The sequence below is a fragment of the Podarcis raffonei genome, chromosome 3 (genome assembly GCF_027172205.1).
Source record: "Podarcis raffonei isolate rPodRaf1 chromosome 3, rPodRaf1.pri, whole genome shotgun sequence".
NCBI classification, from domain to species: Eukaryota; Metazoa; Chordata; class Lepidosauria; order Squamata; family Lacertidae; genus Podarcis; species Podarcis raffonei.
Window position 1 is genome coordinate 109,218,078 of NC_070604.1, and position 21,188 is coordinate 109,239,265.

The 21,188-nt window shown below is 41.6% G+C and overlaps 1 protein-coding gene across 2 annotated transcripts in view; it reads right to left on the minus strand.

The window, feature by feature from the left end:
• The window catches only part of FBXO11 (F-box protein 11), a 31,104-nt gene that overhangs the window by 1,364 nt on the left and 8,552 nt on the right, over window positions 1-21,188 (minus strand). For both annotated transcript variants that reach the window (XM_053383563.1, XM_053383562.1), the window contains exons 5-21: window positions 20,422-20,505; window positions 20,202-20,334; window positions 15,659-15,765; window positions 15,455-15,566; window positions 14,305-14,411; window positions 14,069-14,206; window positions 10,944-11,161; window positions 10,170-10,255; window positions 9,987-10,081; window positions 9,080-9,202; window positions 7,201-7,286; window positions 5,645-5,721; window positions 5,408-5,551; window positions 4,784-4,894; window positions 1,087-1,194; window positions 232-340; window positions 42-140 (exon numbers count right to left, since the gene is read on the minus strand). In XM_053383563.1, coding sequence (XP_053239538.1) covers window positions 42-140; window positions 232-340; window positions 1,087-1,194; window positions 4,784-4,894; window positions 5,408-5,551; window positions 5,645-5,721; window positions 7,201-7,286; window positions 9,080-9,202; window positions 9,987-10,081; window positions 10,170-10,255; window positions 10,944-11,161; window positions 14,069-14,206; window positions 14,305-14,411; window positions 15,455-15,566; window positions 15,659-15,765; window positions 20,202-20,334; window positions 20,422-20,505 — 1,937 coding nt within the window. The remainder of the gene's footprint in view (window positions 1-41; window positions 141-231; window positions 341-1,086; window positions 1,195-4,783; window positions 4,895-5,407; window positions 5,552-5,644; window positions 5,722-7,200; window positions 7,287-9,079; window positions 9,203-9,986; window positions 10,082-10,169; window positions 10,256-10,943; window positions 11,162-14,068; window positions 14,207-14,304; window positions 14,412-15,454; window positions 15,567-15,658; window positions 15,766-20,201; window positions 20,335-20,421; window positions 20,506-21,188) is intronic.

Genomic DNA, 21,188 nt, shown 5'->3' on the forward strand with positions numbered 1-21,188 from the left:
AAAGTGGCACTATGTTTTCAATCAAGGGTCAGTCAACATACCTATCATGCCTAATAAATTCCACATCATGTCCTTGATGGCACTTCTTAATACAGTTTACGCATATGGCGTTGCGGTCTGTGGTGTTGCAAGTGTGACATCTAAAATGCAAAGTTAACAATTTAAAACGGATCCATTTTTTAAACATGCAAACGTTAAGCTGTGGGAAAAGTAGATCCCATACTTGCTTACCTATAGAAATCATGCATGGGGTAGCTGGTGTAACTTGATATTTTATATAAACATTGGCCTCTACTGACAGCTTTTTCTATGGCATCTTGATTGTTCATTATTTTGTTATCTGCAATAAAACAGTGGTCAGATTTAACAGTTTACTGCGGCATAGTGAGCCATTCTATAGTGCATGAGCTATAGCTTGACTCTGGAAAACCTCCAATCCAACAGCTTGGATTTGATCTGAAATAAGATTACACAATCCCTTTAGGATTTAAGCTTATGCACAATGAAGAGTTTTGCAGTACAGTTGTACCTCAGAAGTCGAACGGAATCCCATTTGGGAAGTCCGTTTGACTTCCAAAACGTTCGAAAACCAAATCACAGCTTCTGGTTGGCTGCAGGAAGCTCCTGTGGCCAATCAGAAGCTGCGGAAGCCCCGTCGGATGTTTGGGTTCCAAAAGAACGTTTGCAAACTGGAACAATCACTTCTGGGTTTGTGATGTTCAGGAGCCAAAACATCCGAGTTCCAGGTGTTCGGGATCCAGGGCCACGACTACAAGTTTTAACATACTACCTACTCTTCACCAATACTGCTGCACCTGCTGTTCACACAAAACAAATACTAAGAGAAAATACATTGCCACTGCTAGGAAGTGTGTATGTCAGACACATTAATAGTTTTGCACAGAAGAGGTTTGTTTAAACTGAGCTACCAAAACGATCACAAATGGCTAATTTAGAAGCTGTCAAAGCAAGTTTGTAAACGTGAGGGTGCTTTTGGGGTTTCATTTTCATTGGGTATCCCTTATAAAGAGTTTCAGTAACTGTTTCAGTAACTTACAAATTACAAATGAGCATAATTCAACATACCTTTCATTGTCACATTGACTCCAGAGGCTAGAAATAAACCTCCAAACCGGTTATTGAAAATCTGATTGCCTTCTAAAGTTGCAGTTGCATGATTTGTTATTTCAATACCTTAAATTAGAGGGGAAAAGGTTAGTTTAGCAGAATATTTGACGTATTTAGCTGTCGCAACAATTTTTTGACTCTTCTGGTACTATCCAAAGAGAAATAGTATACTAGTTAATTAGCAGAAACTGCACTCTTAAAAAAGTATTAAAATGCTATTTGCCTCAGTTACTTGCTACTTGAATGATTATAAAACAATAATTCATAACAACACTTTGGAGTTTTCATCTAGAGCAGGCTGCATACTATTCAGCTAGACGGGAAAACCATCACCTAGGAACATCTCAGTCTTAGATGAAGCTTCAGTTTATTGGCCCTCAAGTCAATTACCACAGACCCTGTATGACCCCACCCTCTGCAGTTTCATGCAGATGTTTAATAGCATGGGGAACAGAATCAGTTCCCATACTGGAGAATCGGGGGGGGGGGGGGGCGAACAATCTCCTTCAAGGACCACACTCTGGAACTGGCTGTCCAAGTAGAATCAGAATCACTGCAATATGGTGTCCCCAATCCGCAACTCAGCCGGTTATTCCAGGAGGATTCCAAATCTGATGGTATTGAAAGATGCCAAGACCATTGCATTCTCTGTCTCTCCCAACACAAGTCATCGTACAGGGTGGCGACCAAGGCAGTTTCTGAGCCAAAAGCAGGCCTGAATCTTGATTGAACTGGACTTAAAAATGTTGACAACCACCCTCTCAAGGAGACATCTGCCGCTGGCCTAAAACTAAGTCAGGTTTCTTCAAGAATGGTCTTATCGCCACCTCTCAAAGCAAAGCATAAATTATTAGCCTGGCCCTACCCACTGTCTCCTCCTTGCGTGATTTTATAGGCTAACAGTAGCTGCACAAACTGACAAAGCACCCTGTACACGTTCTTGGGCCAAAGCAACTGAAACCTACCCAACAACAGCAGACAAGAAAAGTGTTCCTTACACCTCTGTAGCACCTGCTCCAAAGGTGGAGTCCAGATCGCAGCAGATCCAAGCAACTTTATGCTTGTAACACCTCGCTAGAGCCTGTAAGTATAGGCCCATGGCTATTTGGAACAACTCCACTGAATGACAAACAGAGGAAGCAATGGAGGTGAAGTACGCTTTCTTCACTCAGATCCGGCAGTGAACCCATGTTTGACTGCATTTGTTGGGGAGTTTTTCTCCCCCTGTGCCCATCACCTCGCAAGCTTGCTTCATTGTTACAGCTCCAGGATATATCATGGAGCTGTTTGTATTGTGGCATGTTACTCCATGTTGTCTCTGCCTAGCAAAGACGCTTTTTTCTTTAAGATTTGACATGAGTGAGGAAGCAAAGATGCATTGTCAGCATGCTTACAGTGGCCAGTTATTCCTTGAATGGTTAAAATAATAATAAAATTATTACATCTGAAGGCAGCCCTGTATCAGGAAGTTTTTAATGCTTGATGTTTTACTATGTTTTTATATATGCTGTAAACTCCCCAGAGTGGCTGTGGAAACCCAGCCAGATGGGTGGGGTATAAAATTATTATTATTATTATTATTATTATTATTATTATTATTATTATGCTGCCACGGAGGGCTGTGCAAAGTGATGACTGAAAATGCATCAAACAATAATTAATGAGAGTGCTTGGGCAGATACTACGGTCCTATGAGAAATTACAGGCTGCCTTGAAGTGATCACCAAAGTAAATCCTTCCTAAAAATTCTGCTTTTCTATGGCCCTTAACCACTGGTATAAAATAAATGATAATGCACAGTGAAAAAATGAAATGTAACTAACAAGGCCTATGCATTATTTACAAATGCTTAACATGGTTTAAGGTGGGAGGAGGAAGAAATACGCTGAATGTATGAAAAGTTATAACTTTTAAAGAAAAATAGACACAAAGCTTTACATTTTTATGAAAGTTTTGAAATATAAAGGAGCTTCCAAAATGATTTAAATAAAGTCCAAATCTCCAACAGTGAAAGAAAAGAGTTGCCTATTAAATTACTAATTCAGGAATTCACTTCTGGCAAAATGTGGTCTCTCTTCCTCCTGTCTAATAATAATAATAATAATAATAATTTATTATTTATACCCCGCCCATCTGGCTGGGCCTCCCCAGCCACTCTGGGCGCCTTCCATAAAAACCAAAAATACAGTAAAATATCACACGTTAAAAACTTCCCTAAACAGGGCTGCCTTAAGATGTCTTCTGAATGTCAGGTAGTTGTTTATCGCTTTGACATCTGCTGGAAGGGCGTTCCACAGGGCGGGCGCCACTACCGAGAAGGCCCTCTGCCTGGTTCCCTGCAGCTTTGCTTCTCGCAATGAGGGAACCGCCAGAAGGCCCTCGGCGCTGGACCTCAGCGTCCAGGCAGAATGATGGGGGTGGAGACGCTCCTTCAGGTATACTGGACCGAGGCCATTTAGGGCTTTAAAGGTCAGCACCAACACTTTGAATTGTGCTCGGAAACGTACTGGGAGCCAATGTAGGTCTTTCAAGACCGGTGTTATATGGTCTCGGCGGCCGCCCCCAGTCACCAGTCTAGCTGCTGCATTCTGGATTAGTTGTAGTTTCCGAGTCACCTTCAAAGGTAGCCCCACGTAGAGTGCATTGCAGTAGTCCAAGCGGGAGATAACCAGAGCATGCACCACTCTGGCGAGACAGTCCGCAGGCAGATAGGGTCTCAGCCTACGTACCAGATGGAGCTGGTAAACAGCTGCCCTGGACACAGAATTGACCTGTGCCTCCATGGACAGCTGTGAATCCAAAATGACTCCCAGGCTGCGCACCTGGTCCTTCAGGGGCACAATTACCCCATTCAGGACCAGGGAATCCTCCACACCTGCCCGCCTCCTGTCCCCCAAAAACAGTACTTCTGTCTTGTCAGGATTCAACCTCAATCTGTTAGCCGCCATCCATCCTCCAACCGCCTCCAGACACTCACACAGGACCTTCACCGCCCTCACTGGTTCTGATTTAAAAGAGAGGTAGAGCTGGGTATCATCCGCATACTGATGAACACCCAGCCCAAACCTCCTGATGATCTCTCCCAGCGGCTGCATGTAAATGTTGAAAAGCATGGGGGAGAGGACAGAACCCTGAGGCACCCCACAAGTGAGAGCCCAGGGGTCTGAACACTCATCCCCCACCACCACTTTCTGAACACGGCCCAGGAGGAAGGAGCGGAACCACTGTATGACAGTGCCTCCAGCTCCCAGCCCCTGAAGACGGTCCAGAAGGATGTTATGGTCGATGGTATCAAACGCCGCTGAGAGATCCAGCAGAACTAGGAAACAGCTCTCACCTTTGTCCCTAGCCCGCCGGAGATCATCAACCAGTGCGACCAAGGCAGTTTCAGTCCCATGATGAGGCCTGAATCCCGACTGGAAGGGATCCAAATGGTCTAAAATGTTGGCCATTTAAAACATGGGTGGCCTGGCTAACCAGTAGTTTTTAAGGGAGAAAAAAGAAAACCACCACTGATATTTTGGACAATACAAAAGTTCACTGGTGATTTTAAGACATTATGAAATATCAGAGTATTTGCAAATGACTGAAACACTCCTAGATCTGATGTCTTAACACTATTCTGAGATAAAGACAATATAAATCAAATACAAACCAGCAGCAAATCCATCAAATATTCTATTTTTTCTTAACACAGGATGACTATTTGTGCTGATAAGGACCCCAGCTTGTGCATTCCTAAAGATATCATTCTCTTCAAGGAGACCTAAGACAGAACAAAAATAATCAGTCTGAAATTTGTTTTGTTTACAAGCACAGAAAATAAATAAATACTGAGTACAGTAATTGTGCGGGGTGATGGTAGATATATTGCTTTTTAACACTTGGAATATAGACATATTCAAATACTAACATAAATGTTTTCTGCAGATAGTGGGAATTAGCTGAACTCCAACAGCTATTTGAATTAGTAAAATGTAGCTTGGTTATCTGAACAGGAAGAAAGGGTTTTACATATTCTTCAGCCACAATTTGGAACTCTCTCAGAAAAGGCCACAGTTCAGCTAGTGAAATTTTGATCCTGCAATGCAGACATATTCTTGGTGGCTAAATAGAGAATTACAGCTCCTTTTTATATTATATATGACTAAACAGCTTCTCAAAGGATCAAAATATGGTCACAGTGACAGTTGATTAAAGAGAACAAAGACTTCATTTTATTTTTAAAAGGCATCACTCTGGCTAAAAATAAACATTATAAAAGTGAGTGGACTAGTACCTCTGCCCCCATTAAATATACAGATGCCTCCATCTCTTCCATCATGGATTTTGTTTCTTCTTAATGTGGGATTGCTGTCTGTCTTAATCCAAACTCCAGCCATTGCGTTATCAAAAATTTCATTGTCTTCTATAAAGCCGAGCCCTTTCAAACATAAAATAAAACATCAAGATTTTGCATTAGGGTGAAACAGCCTCATATTTTAAATTATAAGAATGAAGTAGAGAGGAAGCTTACCAGAATTATAAACAAGAATCCCACCATTCTGGCCTCCCCAAATTTTGTTGCGCCTAATTTTGGGGTTGCTTCCAGTTCTGTACATAAGCAAACAAAGAGGTTACTCAGAAATAGCTTATTATTTTGTACAGGTGACGTGAACTACATTTGATGATTTAAAAAGCATTATCAGCATTGTATAATCAAGAAAGATTTAAGTACCTGCATGATAAGCCTAGAGTACGTCAGGCACTCATACATTTCTTCCTATATACCTTCCCCTCTCAGCATGTATAGAAAACAATCCCATAGACCACGAGATCCCCGTTTAGCTGAATGCAGAATCTCTCCTATGTTATGAACCAAATCCAGACTCACAAAGTAATGTTCTGGCAGATAAAGGTTCTGAAAGTACATGGCTGCACCAGATGTTCTCTTCTTTTTATTTTATTTTTTAAATAGTGAAGGGGGAGCTTAAATTCTTAATTAAGGTGCAATTCTTTTGGCTAGCATTCCCACACCCTTATAATATTACCCACTCCTTTTCAATATTACTGGAAATAATTGTGAACACCCTCACCCCCACTCTTTTAGTCTCAGCCCTCGTGTACCTGTCATCTGAACACATCTAGTATATCTTTATACTGTAGTATAAAGAACAATGGATATAATGGGGCTTATATGTCTACAATTAATTTTTTATGGCACCTCTCATGTTCTAAAGTGACTCTATACCACACCCTGAAAAGTTGAGAAACTGAAGAGTATTTTTAGCTATGGAAAAAATCTTTCAAGTATGCTCTATGATGAAAGTTAAGAAACTGCTTGTGTGCACGAAAGGACTTTGCCATTCTTTTTCATCAGCCTGCAACTCTTCACTGTGTTTAAAAGGGAAGGGAAAATATAATTCATATGGCACACTTGGTGAACTAAGTGTGTTTTAATTTTTTGATGAAAACCAAGAACTCTGCAAAATGAACTCCTATTTTGCAGATAGAAAAATGAGGATAAAAGACAGGGACTTACTCTGAGGTCATCCAATAAAGCTTTGACAAATGTTAGATCAGAACAGGGGTTGCTAACCTCCTTGGCTTGGGGCTGCACTCACTCGTGGCCAGCTCTCTAGGTGTGACCACCCAACATTCATTCTCTCTTATATGCCCACAGAGGTAGCTTAATTATCACACTATCCCTTCTCATCAAATGATTATTCTGATGACCAGGAACAGGGTGATTTGTATCCTCGCCAAGGCACTGGACTCTATCCACTTCAGTGCTAGCATCTTAGGAGTTCAGAGGAAAGTGCTTTTCCACTCCTGGAAGAGAATCTGTTTCCCAGGCCAAATACAAAATTAGTCATTGAAAGACATGGGTCTGATGCTTCCAACAATTTCAAGCCCAAGATAAGAGCTACTACCACATAACAATCCCGCCAGTGGACAGAAAAGAACAACAGCCAAATCTAAAGTAACAAGTGTAGTGCAATTGTTAAGATGGTGAGAAAAGTTGACAATTCACTGACTTAAGACAACTGGTTTATATATTAAAAACATTTTGAAGCAAAACAAATGATTTACCTGATTTGAACCCCTGAGTACATATGGTTATAGATATCATTGTCCTCCAGCACTCCATGTCCATTGTCATAGAAATAAACACCAACCTGGAGCATTAAAGAGACATTGGGAAATGGTAAATTATTTTTTATATCATGGCAATTTAAGCCATGATTTAAACTGGGAAGAAAAGAGGTTGATTAAATCAAGTATCTCACTAATACTACTTCATGTATTTCCAGAACAATAGTGTAAATCTGACTACTAAAACAGGTAAAATAGTTTTATTTACACTGTTTTATTTGTATAACTAGGCCTCACATCTTTGTTACTCTGTATACATTTTGCATGCTTTCCTTTTTTTAAAACCTGTAGAGAGATTGTATTTAAAATATTCCTATACAAGGTCTTTCATAATTATGACCAGCATCCCATACATGAGACTTGGTCAAGTTAAATATGGGAATATAGGAACCAACACACTGGGGATTTTCTTTTCTTTTCTTCTTCCCAGTGTTGCTCCTTTCTGCTTATTGAGCAAACAAGAACAGTTTGTTTTCATCAGGTAAAAATGAAATGCCTGTGTTTGGGAGGCATAGTGTAAATATTCATATCTGAGAAATGATCAAACTGGTTTTTCAATTAGAAAGAAAAGCCTCATTCAACATGAATCTAATACAGACACCAATTCAGTTTAGATTGTGATTAACTGCAGAGCTAACATGCTTACATCCACATTACTTAACAGTGGCTTAAGAGAATACTGGGTTGTATTGTTATATCTATTCATATACTGCCGAATGCCAAAATGGTTTCTAAACCGTTTACAAAACAAAAATAACCTACTGTACAACACTGTTAAAATACAGAATTGAAAATACACCACATTTAAAATACACAAACAATGCTATTAAACAAAATAAATATCCATGATTGAAATATGCAATGAAACAATCCCAAACAGCTGCATCTTCCGGAGCCAGAATGCCAACGCAGATGGGGCCGACCACATTTCAGCAGTGTGCATTCCGTAACACTGCGGCCACCTGTGAAATAGCCCCCTCTGTGTCACCACAAGCCAATCACCAGGGTGCATCGAGAAGAGCAGGATTCCACACCTGTTGAATTTAATGCCCTTTCTGGGCAATGGAGGGGAAGCCAGTCTTTCTGGGTGACCTGGCCCAGAGTCTTTAAAGGTTTTATATCTAAGTAACAAGAGCTTAAAACTTGTTCAGTGGCTAATAGGCAGACAGGGCAAAGTCCCTTAGCACTGGCATGGTATGTGCCTGGTAAGCAACCCCATTCGCCAGGTGGGCTGCAGCATCCTGCATCAGCTGCAGCCGCCAAGCCAGTTGTAAGAGAAGCTCCACACAGGGCATGACAGGAGTATAAATGTTAGGCTACCAGTGCATGACTCAGAGGCCAAGCTATCTATGTCTAGGAAAGGGCACAGTTGACATACCAACCAAGGCTGGTGATAGGTGTTCTTCACAATGGTGGCTGATGCAGAAGGTTCCAAGAGGCCTTCTAAACTGTGTGCCTGTTCTCTCAGAGGGAGTGCAAACCTATCTAGAGCAGGTTAAGCCCCAATACTTGGACCTGGGAATCACTCACCCACAGTGTCTTTGTCTAATATCCAATTAAGTCAAACTCAAGACAAAAGTTCACCGAAACAAATGGACTTGACTAACTCAAGAACATTTATTTCAATGGGTCTACTCTAAGTAGGACTTAAATAGATGCAACCGCTAGCATTTTCACTTTTTAAGAAACCATGCAATTTGGAATGCAAAAAATCCAAATGTTATTTCTTTAAATTTCACATTTTTTTTAATCCAGCCATCTGGTAAAGAGTTTGAAATCAGTATTTCTGCCACCCACATATTAAGGTGGGACGTACCTGTTTACCACTATGTATTCTATTTCTTCTCAGCACTGGCGTGCTTCCTGTTGTCACCCAGACTCCAGCCAAGGTATTACTGTAAACTTCGTTTTCTTCAATCACACCTTGGCCTTTTTCATGCTGAAAGCAAAACAAAAACTGGTAAACAAAAGCAGGACCTGCAAAAAAGGTGTTATATCAAGCATGCAGATATTTCCCACTAGTTCCTTAACAACAAGTTTTTGCCTACAATCTCAGCAGCACTCTCCATCTTAGTTCACTATTAGAAAAGAGTGAATCTGCTTCAATGCTTTAATTTATCAAGATCACAGTTAGCAAGACCGAAAGCCCATCTGGTCCAGGATCCTGTTCTCATAGAAGCCATAGCCAGATGCTAGGTGAAGCCTGCAAGCAGGTCCCAAGTGAAACACTCTCTCCTCATCAGCACCTCCCAGCAACTGATATAGAGGCATATTGCCTCTGACAGTGGAGGTAGAATATAGCCTTACCCTCCATGAATTTTTAAAACCCTCTTTTAAATGCTTTCATATTTTCATATCTTTCATATTTTCATATCTTTCATAAGAAAGAAAAGTGCATTATCAACAATCTAACTTATGCAGGTTGACAATCAGGCCCTAACCTAAATCTGTGGCCTAATTATGACTTCTTCATTTTGGTGAGACTTAAAGTGCCCCAGTAACACAAGACAAGTTTTCAAACGTTTAGGGGTTAAAGATGCCAAACTGCCAACACTTTCAAGCAAACCTTTTTTTAAAACCCTTCCAGATTAATATGTTTAACAAGCTTTCCCTTCCAGGTTCTTTCCCCAACCACACGTTTACATTCCACATTTTGAATGCCTGAAAAGGGCTCTAGCGAAAATATTTCTGAGTTCACATCAAAACCCCACAGAGATGCTCACCACATAAATACCGCCATGTTGGCCATCGTGAATCTTGTTGTGTCGAACAATGGGACAGCTGTTAGTCCGAATCTGTATCCCTGCTAATGCATTTCCTGTTAAAAGAGGTTAAGTATGAAGAAAAATGCAGCCCAAGGACACAAGGAGTATCAAATGCAGCAAAGCAAATATTCATTTTTTTACCATATATGTCATTTCCTTCAATAAGGCCTCTTCCATCACCAAATATGTAGACTCCACCTTGATTCCCATTGAAAATTGCATTACCCCTAAGGTGAAAAAGCCAGAGAAAACAGAAGTTGTCAAGCACCACATAATCTAAATGTACATAGGCTGTACAGTATACACAGAACTGTGGCTTCTAAATGGAAGACTAATTAATTTTTATTACACATAACACTGCTCTTCGCTCTAACAGCTTAGAATGGTTTCTATGACGTTCCCAGGTAGTCCCCATCTAGAAAGCTTACGGGGCTGGACTTGCATGATGGCTTAGAAATCAGATGATCCTCAAATATCAGTGGCAATGCACACTATAATGCCATCCATGTTTCCTTTGATGAGCCTCTGATATTTCCTCTGAATGCAGTACTTGCCTTTGATGCCTTCTAAATTTGATTCCAAATGCACGGCCCTACTGGAATAGGGCCAGAGCTCTCAAGTGGAGCCAATCCCCAGCAAAAAATAAGGCTTGAATTCTTCTTTTGGCTGGAATCTTTGGTAGCCACAGCTTGAATTCAAGCTGGGGCTACAGAAGAAGAAATGAAGAATCCAGAGAGCACTTAAAGAGTGCACTGCTGATTCTTCAATTGAAGTTGAATTACCTGATGTCATATGATACCAGGTGACTGACAGGTGGTGACGCTACCCATTTGTCAAAAATGGCCCACAGAGGGTGGGCCAGTCCCCACTTCTGTCCAAGGGCTTGAGAATCTAGGCCAAAATAAAGACAGGTACCTTATTGTTGGGTCACTGTTTGAAGTAATCCATACACCTGCAAAATTGTTTGCATAGATCTTATTTTCTATAAATTGTCCTCTTCCTTTTTCATGAACATAGATTCCTCCAGTTTGACCATGGTGGATTTCACAACGAACTACTGTAGGGTTGGCATAAGCTTTCACTTCAAAACCTGCTATTCTATTTCTATGTATGTTGCAGCTTTCAAAATAACCCTGAAAACAAGGAAGAAAATGGGGAGTGGTAAGGAAATATAATTGGGTGGGTGTCTTTCCCCCCCCTCCCAGCTACCTGACATTATAATAAAGATAGTACTGAGCAAAAATACATTTAGACTGTTTTATTATTTCTTTAAAACTGCAAGTGCTCATGTTGGCTTACAGAGTAATTTTTAAGAGACAGGACCACATGCTCCATCTGAACAACTGTAAAAGCACTTCAAGTATTGCACTAGAAAACAGGCCCATTTCTTTGGTTGCAGAGTTGGACATAACACTAGCACATTGTTTAAGTGTAACATAACCACAAACTATGATTTAGCACAGACTTTTCCAACCTCATGTCCCCAGTTGTTGTTTTTTGTATTACCCATCATGCCTGATCGTTGGCCATGTTAGCTGCAAACGGTGTGAGTTATATGGCTCACATGCTACCCCGTCTGTAACAACTTTGGGATAAGAAGGCTTTAGACTGAAGTTGTGTGCTTTTCAAACCCTAAAGGTAAAGGTACCCCTGCCTGTACGGGCCAGTCTTGACAGACTCTAGGGTTGTGCGCTCATCTCACTCTAGAGGCTGGGAGCCAGCGCTGTCCGCAGACACTTCCGGGTCACGTGGCCAGCGTGACGAAGCTGCTCTGGCGAACCGGCACCAGAGCAGCACACGGAAACGCCGTTTACCTTCCCGCTATAAAGCGGTACCTATTTATCTACTTGCACTTAAGGGTGCTTTCGAACTGCTAGGTGGGCACGAGCTGGGACCGAACGACGGAAGCTCACCCCGTTGCGGGGATTCGAACCGCCAACCATGTGATCGGGAAGTCCTAGGCGCTGAGGTTTTACCCACAGCGCCACCCGTGTCCCTACTTTCAAACCCTACACTGTGGTTAATCTTCCCTATAGTTAATAAAAGCAAGCCAGTTTAATGAGCTGTGGCTTTATTTTGCCTTATTTCTACTAGCCATAGATTAACCAGAGAATCATAGAATTGTAGTTGGAAGGAGGATCATCTGAGGATCATCTAGTCCAACCCCCTGCAATGCAGGAATATGCAGCTGCCCCATACGAGGATCAAACCTGCAGCCTTGGCGTTATTAGCATCACGCTCTAACCAGCTGAGCTATCCAGGTGTCTCTGGTCTTAGACCACACAGCAATAGGAGGTTAATCTAAAATGGAAGTGAAAGTTTTTGAATTATTGTGGTTGGTTTGAAGCAGGAGGGGATGGAAGACTCACCAAGACTCATCCTCATAATCCGAAACTATGGCTTAGTGTTAAATCTGAACCAGCCTAGAGTCTTGCAGAGAACTGTCAATGCCAAGGCCACATTCTCACATTAAAGTTCAATGTTACAAAGTCAACACCTGGTGATTTTGCCACATTGATGCCTCATGGCAAACATCTTCTTTCATATGGGGCAATTGCCCTTGTACACAGATCCGAGGCGGAGCTTTCTAAAACCCGTTTGTACAGGAAAGTGGCTGCTGAGTAACAACAATGCTATAGTGACACATAAGAGGTCTTTTTGGCTCTGGTGGCAAAAAAAGGAGCTGTAAATTGTAAGGAGAATTCAGAGGACTAAATTGAAACTCCGTTAGTGTAGCCGTGGTGGTTCCTCTGTTATCGCCTCTCTCATAATTTCTAGTTACTATTTTTATTTGAAGTTGTTTGTGTTATATTTTATACTGTTTGTGATTGTATGGATTTGTCATGGCCTTTGGCTAGAGAAGAAGAAGAGTTTGGATCTGATATCCCGCCTTTCACTCCCTTTAAGGAGTCTCAAAGCGGCTAACATTCTCCTTTCCCTTCCTCCCCCACAACAAACACTCTGTGAGGTGAGTGGGGCTGAGAGACTTCAGAGAAGCGTGACTGGCCCAAGGTCACCCAGCAGCTGCATCTGGAGGAGCGGAGACGTGAACCCGGTTCACCAGATTACGAGTCTACCGCTCTTAACCACTGCACCACACTGGCTCTAGTAAAATAAACTTTAACAAAACTAAAACAAAATAATAATAATAAATAAATAAATAAATATATTATATTAAATATAAATATATAAACATATTATAAATAAATAATAACTAAAACAAATAATAATATGTCAAGTATATCCTGCAAATGTAAACCAGCCCTAACAAGTACTAACGCAAACACTGGAAAACAATAATTTCAGAACAAAGCAGCCGGTGAAGGGCAAGCTGAAAATAAAACATCAAGAATCTCCGCGTAATTGGAATTCTGTTCCCAGTTTTTGAAATATGTTGTGGAAAGGAGATGAGTGTAATGCACCAACCAAAGATTGAGGGAGGTCTCCAAAGAAAAATGATCTTGTGATCATCATTGTTGAAGATGTATGAAGAGACAAGTGATGGATAGAAGACACTTTTCCATATCAATCCTACACCTAACCTCCAAATCCAATTATAAAACCTAGCCTGCGGGGCGGGAATGTCAGAATTTCAGTGGCCTGCTTTTAAGGAGGCATTGTCCTTCTGCTTTAGTACCAATTTTTTGGTACCTATTGTGCCAAGCGGCTGACATACATGAAGCAGCTGAAACACCCATCCTAAACCCTGGTTTAAAAAGGAACGGTAGCCAGCACTTGTGAAGATGTAGCACTTCACCAAAGATTATGCTAACAAGGCAATGGAGGCAGGCATTCAGGTGGGTGAGGGAACCTGTCGCACATTCCCAGTCTTCTAACCAGGCATTACTTCTGCTCTGGGACTCAATAGTCTCCAAGGTACATTATTTACTTGAGGGCCATGCAAAAGAGAAACCATCACACTGGAAACAGGTGGACAAAAACAAGCAGCTTTAACACTCACAAAAACTCACTTTCCCCACAGAAATATGCACACCCCACCCACCCCATAAGCTCCCCTCAAAAGGAAAAGTATACATTACCATGCCGTGGTCAAACGTGAAAACACCAACATCGCGCCCATGGTGAATATGATTCCTTCTAATAATAGGGTTTCCGTGGTTTTTGACCCAAATCCCAGCTAATGCATTATTGGAGATCTCATTGTCCTCATATATTCCCTAAAATATCAGAAAATAGTGTAAATTGAAGATGGATCAGGCAATTTTATTTTTTGTAAGGCGGAAAAAACGGGGGGGGGATGGGAAAGGGTGTTCACCTGTGCGTGATCTGTAATGTAGAGACCAACATTTTCACAATCACTGATGTTGCAATGCTTGATAGTGGGACAAGCTCCTTGACCACTAACACAGACTGCAGAACCAACTGAAGAGGAAACAACATTTACATTTTAAAATTGGAATTAGATCTGCCTTCATAAGAGAACTACAACTTGCATCATCCATTAAAAATACCGTATTTTTTGCACCATAACACTCACTTTTTTCCTCCTAGAAAGTAAGGGGAAATGTCTGTGCATGTTATGGAGGGAATGCCTACGGTTGGCATGCCTACGGATTTTCCTTCTCTAAAAACTACGTGCGTGTTATGGTCGGGTGCGTGTTATAGAGCGAAAAATACGGTAATAAAAGAAAATGAAGTAACTTGGAAACACTGAATGAACTTGGCTAGGTTCTTGCCAATTATATTGGCTTAACCTTTCAGGATAAACTAGATAGTAGGGGCATGAAATGGCTTCAGATGAATCCTGAGCCAAAGCAGAGGGCTTAGGATGGGTTGTGTGGCCCCAAGCCAGCTAATTCATTACCTCGCTTGCTTACTGCTACACCATGTGAACAGACCCACAGAGAAACAGGGAGTTGGGGACTGAGTTTGCAGCATCCTGGTCCTTGCCTGGTTTGCTCTTCGAGCATGTGCTTGTGTGTGTGTGTGTGTGTGTGTGTGAGAGAGAGAGAGAGAGAGAGAGAGCGCATTACAACAGCTGTTTGACCTGTTTATCATCTAGCTGCAAGTAGGAGTGTTTGTGCAGATGCAGGTGTGGTCTAGGGCCTGTGGAGTTCTTCCTTAGTGGAATAACAGGGGGAGAGGCAGGGGGAGGAGAGTAGCTAGGAGATTTAATGTCTACTTCTGATGGTGTGGGACACGTGCAGTACTGGGTCTTAGTTTAGTATTCTGTGGTCCAATCCCCTAGCTGCATATTGGGTGAATGGTGGTGGGTTAATGATTCTGGGAGGGCAGGTAGAAGGGAGTGGTCAAGATGCCTCGCAATTCCAGTAGTGATGGGCAGGAGAAGGCACGGTTGGATGGCTGATCACCATTGGGGGAGATTCCTAGTTGTTTGGTCTCCAGCCCTTGTGCATCTTGTACACCTGTTACTTCATGACAGTTTTAACAGAGAAATTACTAACCTGTACAAGTACTTCGAATAATACAATGGTCTATTATTGGGCTGCAGTTAACTGTAATCTCTAAGCAGTGGTGAGCATTGTGATGTTGTGCAGATTTATCATCAGGGTTAAACTGAAAGTAAATACAATAAAACTCGTTACAAGCCATCCATTTCTTTCAACTCAAGTAATTTCAACTTAAGTGCTTGCTCCCATGTTTCTTACCCTGATTGTCATATAACCAACGTAAGCATCCTCAGATCCCTCCATGAAGACAAAGGTTGAATCTCTTGTGTTTTCTATAATGACCTTATCTGCCACTTTCCCGGGTGCTGGCGGGGGAAACAATAATAAAGCTGAAGGTTGAAAATGCACAGCATATTTCCAATACAACCTACAATTACGTTGTTCCAGCAATAAGCTTTATCGTGACTCATTGTGACTCAGTATAACAGCTCTGGCTCTTTAAGTACAGACATTCAGTTTCAGATTCATTCAGTAAGTTCATTTTACAAGAAATAGAAGGATCTTTCTGTTAAGTTTTCTCAAAGTCCAATTCTCAACAGACCAACTCCCAGGTTTTAGATGGAAACATTTCTTCAGTTAAAAGCTAATAGAATTAATAAAGTGTCAACTGTGATTTCTAGAACAATCATTATGTATTTACTGAAGTATCTGCTTTAATGCTATACTTTAAATTAGACTCATAGAATTATGGAGTGGGAAGGGACCTTGGTGAGAGCGCCAAATCCTGACCACTAAACCAGGGGTTGGCAACCTAAGGCCCATGGGCCACAAGCAGCCCACGGGGGTTGTTTAACTGGCCCACAAATCGAGCCACCCACTTGGTGAGTCCCCGCACGCTGCAGTAAACCAGAATAGCGGGGCGGGGACTTGCTTCCGCGGTGCCGGAAATCGCATCTGCGCATGCGCAAAAGCCGGAAATCGTGGGAACGCGCATTTACAATCCAGCCCTCAGAGAGATCTCCACTGAGTGATCCGGCCCAGGCGAGGTAAACCATGCCGACCCCTGCACTAGACCATCAGGGATGTGCAGGGAAGGGACCTTGGTGGTCATCTAGTCCAATCCCTGCTCAATGCAGAATACTACTAAAGCATCCCTCACAGACAACAGATCCCTGTTTCTATTTATAACTATGAAGCTAAAATATTAGCTTTACTGAATAAACTGCAAGACATTTAATGCTAGTTAATGGCTCTTTATTTCTCCAAAACCTTTTTACACATCTTTTCATCACTACTTTTTTTAAAGGCAGTTTACAACAAATGAACACCAACATTTACTAGTATCCAAATTAGTGTAAACCAATATACAGTCGTACTGAGGTTGCTGAACGCCTTGGAACTCGTACATTTCGTCTCCCGAATGATCAAAAACCGGAAGCGAGTATTCCGGATTTCAAATGATTTTCAGATGCTGAATGTCTGGCATGGCTTCCAATTGGCTGCAGTCAAACGGACTTCCGGAATGCATTCTGTTCCAGAACCAAGGCACGACTGTATTGAGTTGGTTGAAGAAGTCAGATGTTTTTTCAAGAACACGTGTGCTATTCTTAAGAAGCCAGCAGGGGGAGCAGAAAGCCACAATCCAACATTCTCATTTTGATGGCGGAAGTGCAAGTTTGCAACTTAAGTATCTGTCAGAATGAAAGGACCTACAAGCTAGATTCAGTATAGAAAATATTTATTTCATGCAGCTTTAGAATTTCTCCTCTTAATGCTTGTGAGCAAAGTGGTTATAGTCAATCCAAACAAGATGCAAATACTGTTGATTGCCCCAGATGAGTGGTATCCAACTTGTTTTGGAGGGGGCTGAACTTCCCCCAAGAGACAAACAAAATTTGGACATAATTTGTTTACAGGAAACCCACATTACAAGATTACACAAAAAAATTTGATAAATAAAAGATTGGGCCAAGAATTTATTTCTTCTGACAAAGTCAAAAAAAGAGGAGTGGTTTTCTACACCAAAGATAAACGGAATCCAAAATTTGCTTTCAAAGATGAGGAAGGAAGATATATCGCAGTTGAAATTTCAGCACAAGGCGAGAAATTTTTGGTATTAGGAATCTATGCTCCTAATGATGGCAAAGCAGAATTTTTTAAGAACCTGGAAGCAAGTCTGGTGGAATACTTGGATTATAAAATTATTTTGATGGGGGATTTGAATGGCGTTGCATCTACATTGATGGACAGAACTCAGAGATCAAAGGTTACGAGCTTGCAGCCTGTATTGTTGCTGAAAGGGTATGTGGTCTCAAAGCACCTCGCATCATCTTAGGGTGACCTACCAACTGCATCTTGTAACAACTTGCTTGGTTTACTGTGGCTGCACTGCCTCTGAACATGGTCCAGAAAGTTCAGATTATCAGACACAGAGCAGGAAAGCTGGTCAATACGCTCATCTTACACAACTACTTCGTCGTTTGCACTGGCTTCCAGTTCATTTCTGGGCCAAATACAAAGTTATGGGGTTACCGCTGCTCACAAATACCTGCACAGATCCTAAGACCATCTTCAGAGGCCCTTGTTGAAGTGTCCCTGCTGCTCAAGACAAGGCACATGGCTAGCAAAGAGAACTTTTCAGTGGAAGCTCACCTGACAGTGTGATCTTTTTGGTGTGTGGTGAAGGCATTTTTATTTCGCTAGGCACCATTTGAATGATTTTAGACCTTGGGCCCTACTGGCTTTATTCTGACATTGTTTTAATCAGTGTTTTTCTGTTCATGTTACGATTATTTTTATTTTATGGTTTAAAAATATTGTGCACACTTTCTAGAAAAATGCTGCAAATAAATAAAGCAGAACAAGCTAACTACTTTAAATAGCTGGTTAAAAGGGAATAGGCATGAACACCACACAGACACCAACTAATAGGAAAAAAGAAATCAAATACCATAGTTCTCTCTCAAGGAAGGAGCTCTTTAACTGACAAGCTAAGAGAGAAGTGAGCAAAGATACCTGCCATTCTACACCTACCCCTTATTTCTGGGCAGCATGGTTGGGCTCCGGATTTGTGGAGAATCACAGCCCTGCTGCCACAGTAGTTAGTTCCTGTGCGCCTGCTGTCATCTAACTGAAAGAGTATTTTCTTTGGATTAACATTGTTTGTCTGCAAGTAATCGCTCTAGTAATTATATATCTTTCTACAGCATTAGATACACACCTTATGTATCATCACCACAGACAGAAGAACAAACACATTCATTAGCTGTAGATTGGCATTCATTCTGTTTGGGCAATTGTTCTGTAGTTTGTGACCTTTACCTAAGCAGAAACAAGTCAGCTGCACCATTCAGGGCTGAGAGCGAGTTTTCGCCATGATCTTTGGGGCTAAACAAGTTGGGCCTAACCTGCTGGGAGCCGGAAGGGATCTGCATTGCCTCTTTCCACCTGGCTTGGGGTGGGGCCTGACTGGCTCCATAAAGGACTGTTGCTGCTGCTGCTCGATAGAGGGGGCTCCTTTTTAAAATAGTTTTTATTTTTTATGTCCTTTTAAATTGAATTTCCCCCCCATTTGGTTGTGTACCTTTTGATGTGTTTTATTTATTGTTTATGACTTTTGTTATGTTGGTAATTATGTAAATCTTGTCATGTTGTAAGCCGCCTTGAGAATTGTTCTAACTATGGAAAGGCAGCATACAAATAAAATGATGATGATGAAGAAGAAGAACTACAGCATGACATAAAGGAAGTCCCATAAGTTGATACGCAAAGTGATAGGCAGTATAATAAATAATAATAAAATAATAAAAATAATAATAATAATAATAATAGTAATAGTAATAATAATAATTATTATTTATTTATTTATACCCCGCCCATCTGGCTAGGTTTACCCAGCCACTCTGGGCAGCTTCCAACAAAATATTAAAATACCATAGTCTATTAAACATTAAAAGCATCCCTAAACAGGGCTGCCTTCAGATGTCTTCTAAAAGTCTGGTAGTTGTTTTTCTCTTTGACATCTGGTGGGAGGGCGTTGGGCGGGTGCCACTACCGAGAAGGCCCTCTGCCTGGTTCCCTGTAACTTGCCTTCTCGCAGCGAGGGAACCACCAGAAGGCCCTCGGCACTGGACCTCAAGTGTCCTGGCAGAATGATGGGGGTGGAGACGCTCCTTCAGATATACTGGACCAAAGCTATTTAGGGCTTTAAAGGTCAGCACCAACACTTTGAATTGTGCTCGGAAACGTACTGGGGGCCAATGTAGGTCTTTTAAGACCGGTGTCTTGGCGGCCGCTCCCAGTCCACCAGTCTAGCTGCCGCATTCTGGATTAGTTGTAGTTTCCGGGTCACCTTCAAAGGTAGCCCCACATAGAGCGCATTGCCGTAGTCCAAGCGGGAGATAACTAGAGCATGCACCACTCTGGCGAGACAGTCCACGGGCAGGTAGGGTCTCAGCCTGCGTATCAGATGGAGCTGATACAGCTGCCCTGGACATAGAATTGACCTGCGCCTCCATGGACAGCTTTGAGTCCAAAATGACTCCTGGGCTGCGCACCTGGTCCTTCAGGGCCACAGTTATCCCATTCAGGACCAGGGAGATCTAATACAGATCTTGGGAGATTATATCTTTTTATTTGGGCAGTAGGTAACCCTCCCTCCAAAAAATCCAAAAAAAAAGTGCTCTATGAAACAATGGAGTCACATCATCCATGCTTCCTTTTCTTTCCCTGCTATCCAGAAACATTCAAGAGAGAACAGAACTTTATCTACTGGTCCTGGGATGCCTTTCAAATTAAATACCTGCACCAATCATGGTGATTGGAGATTCAATGTATATCCACTCGTCCGTGTATATGCCAGAATGAACAAAGATAAGTCCATCAAAGTGAGCTTCTTGAACCCCACCTAATGCATCTTCAATTGTGTCATAATACTAGAAGAAAACAAGAAGTAGTTGTAAGACAAACAGCCACAGGAGAGGCATGTCAATATTCACTTGAAGTGATTCAGAAAAACTTACCAACATGTTTTCTCTTCCTTTATATCTTGCTGGGTTACTGTAGAAATGTTCAGCAAATCCTGGCTTTACATGAGCTCCTTTATACTGAAAATGGAGGGGGAAAGCATTTTGAGGTAAGCCTACAATGAAGCACGACCTATGGGTTACATTTTAAAAGAGAGAGACAGACAGGACACACATGTGTAGTGTTGCAAAGCTCCTCAAAAGAGTTCAGAGCACTGATATTAACAATGCTCAGTAGGTGGATCTGGAGTCCAAGATCTGTTGCTTGCTTCAGGTACAACTGAAAAAGCTGTACTTTTGCCAACAGAAGGGAAACTGAATCTTATTGAAGACTTTGCCTTCCAATCAAAACTGTAACCCTGAGCTAAGTTATTTTCCTCAGTTTCTACACCTCATTCCAGAAGATGACAAACGTCCAAGAACTACATTGCTAAAAAGCAGGGTGGGGCGTACACAACACAGGGAAAATGTAGATCCACCATGTTTTGTAGATTACAAGATTGCAGCAATCTTGGCACATCCTCATTTTCCTTCAGATACTTTGTTGCACTTGATTCAATACTCATCTCCTCATTCAGTGATTTAAATGACTTCTGTCCCTGAAATTATGCTTTCTGGTCTTGATTGTAATTATAGACAAACTTAGTTACAGTCTGTATTCTGTCTCACCTTCCCACAATGACTCTGGACAGTGGTGGCAGTGTTCTACACTAAGTCTGAACTACTCATGGTGCTAAGTCAGACAGCACAACAAGTCAGCCTCT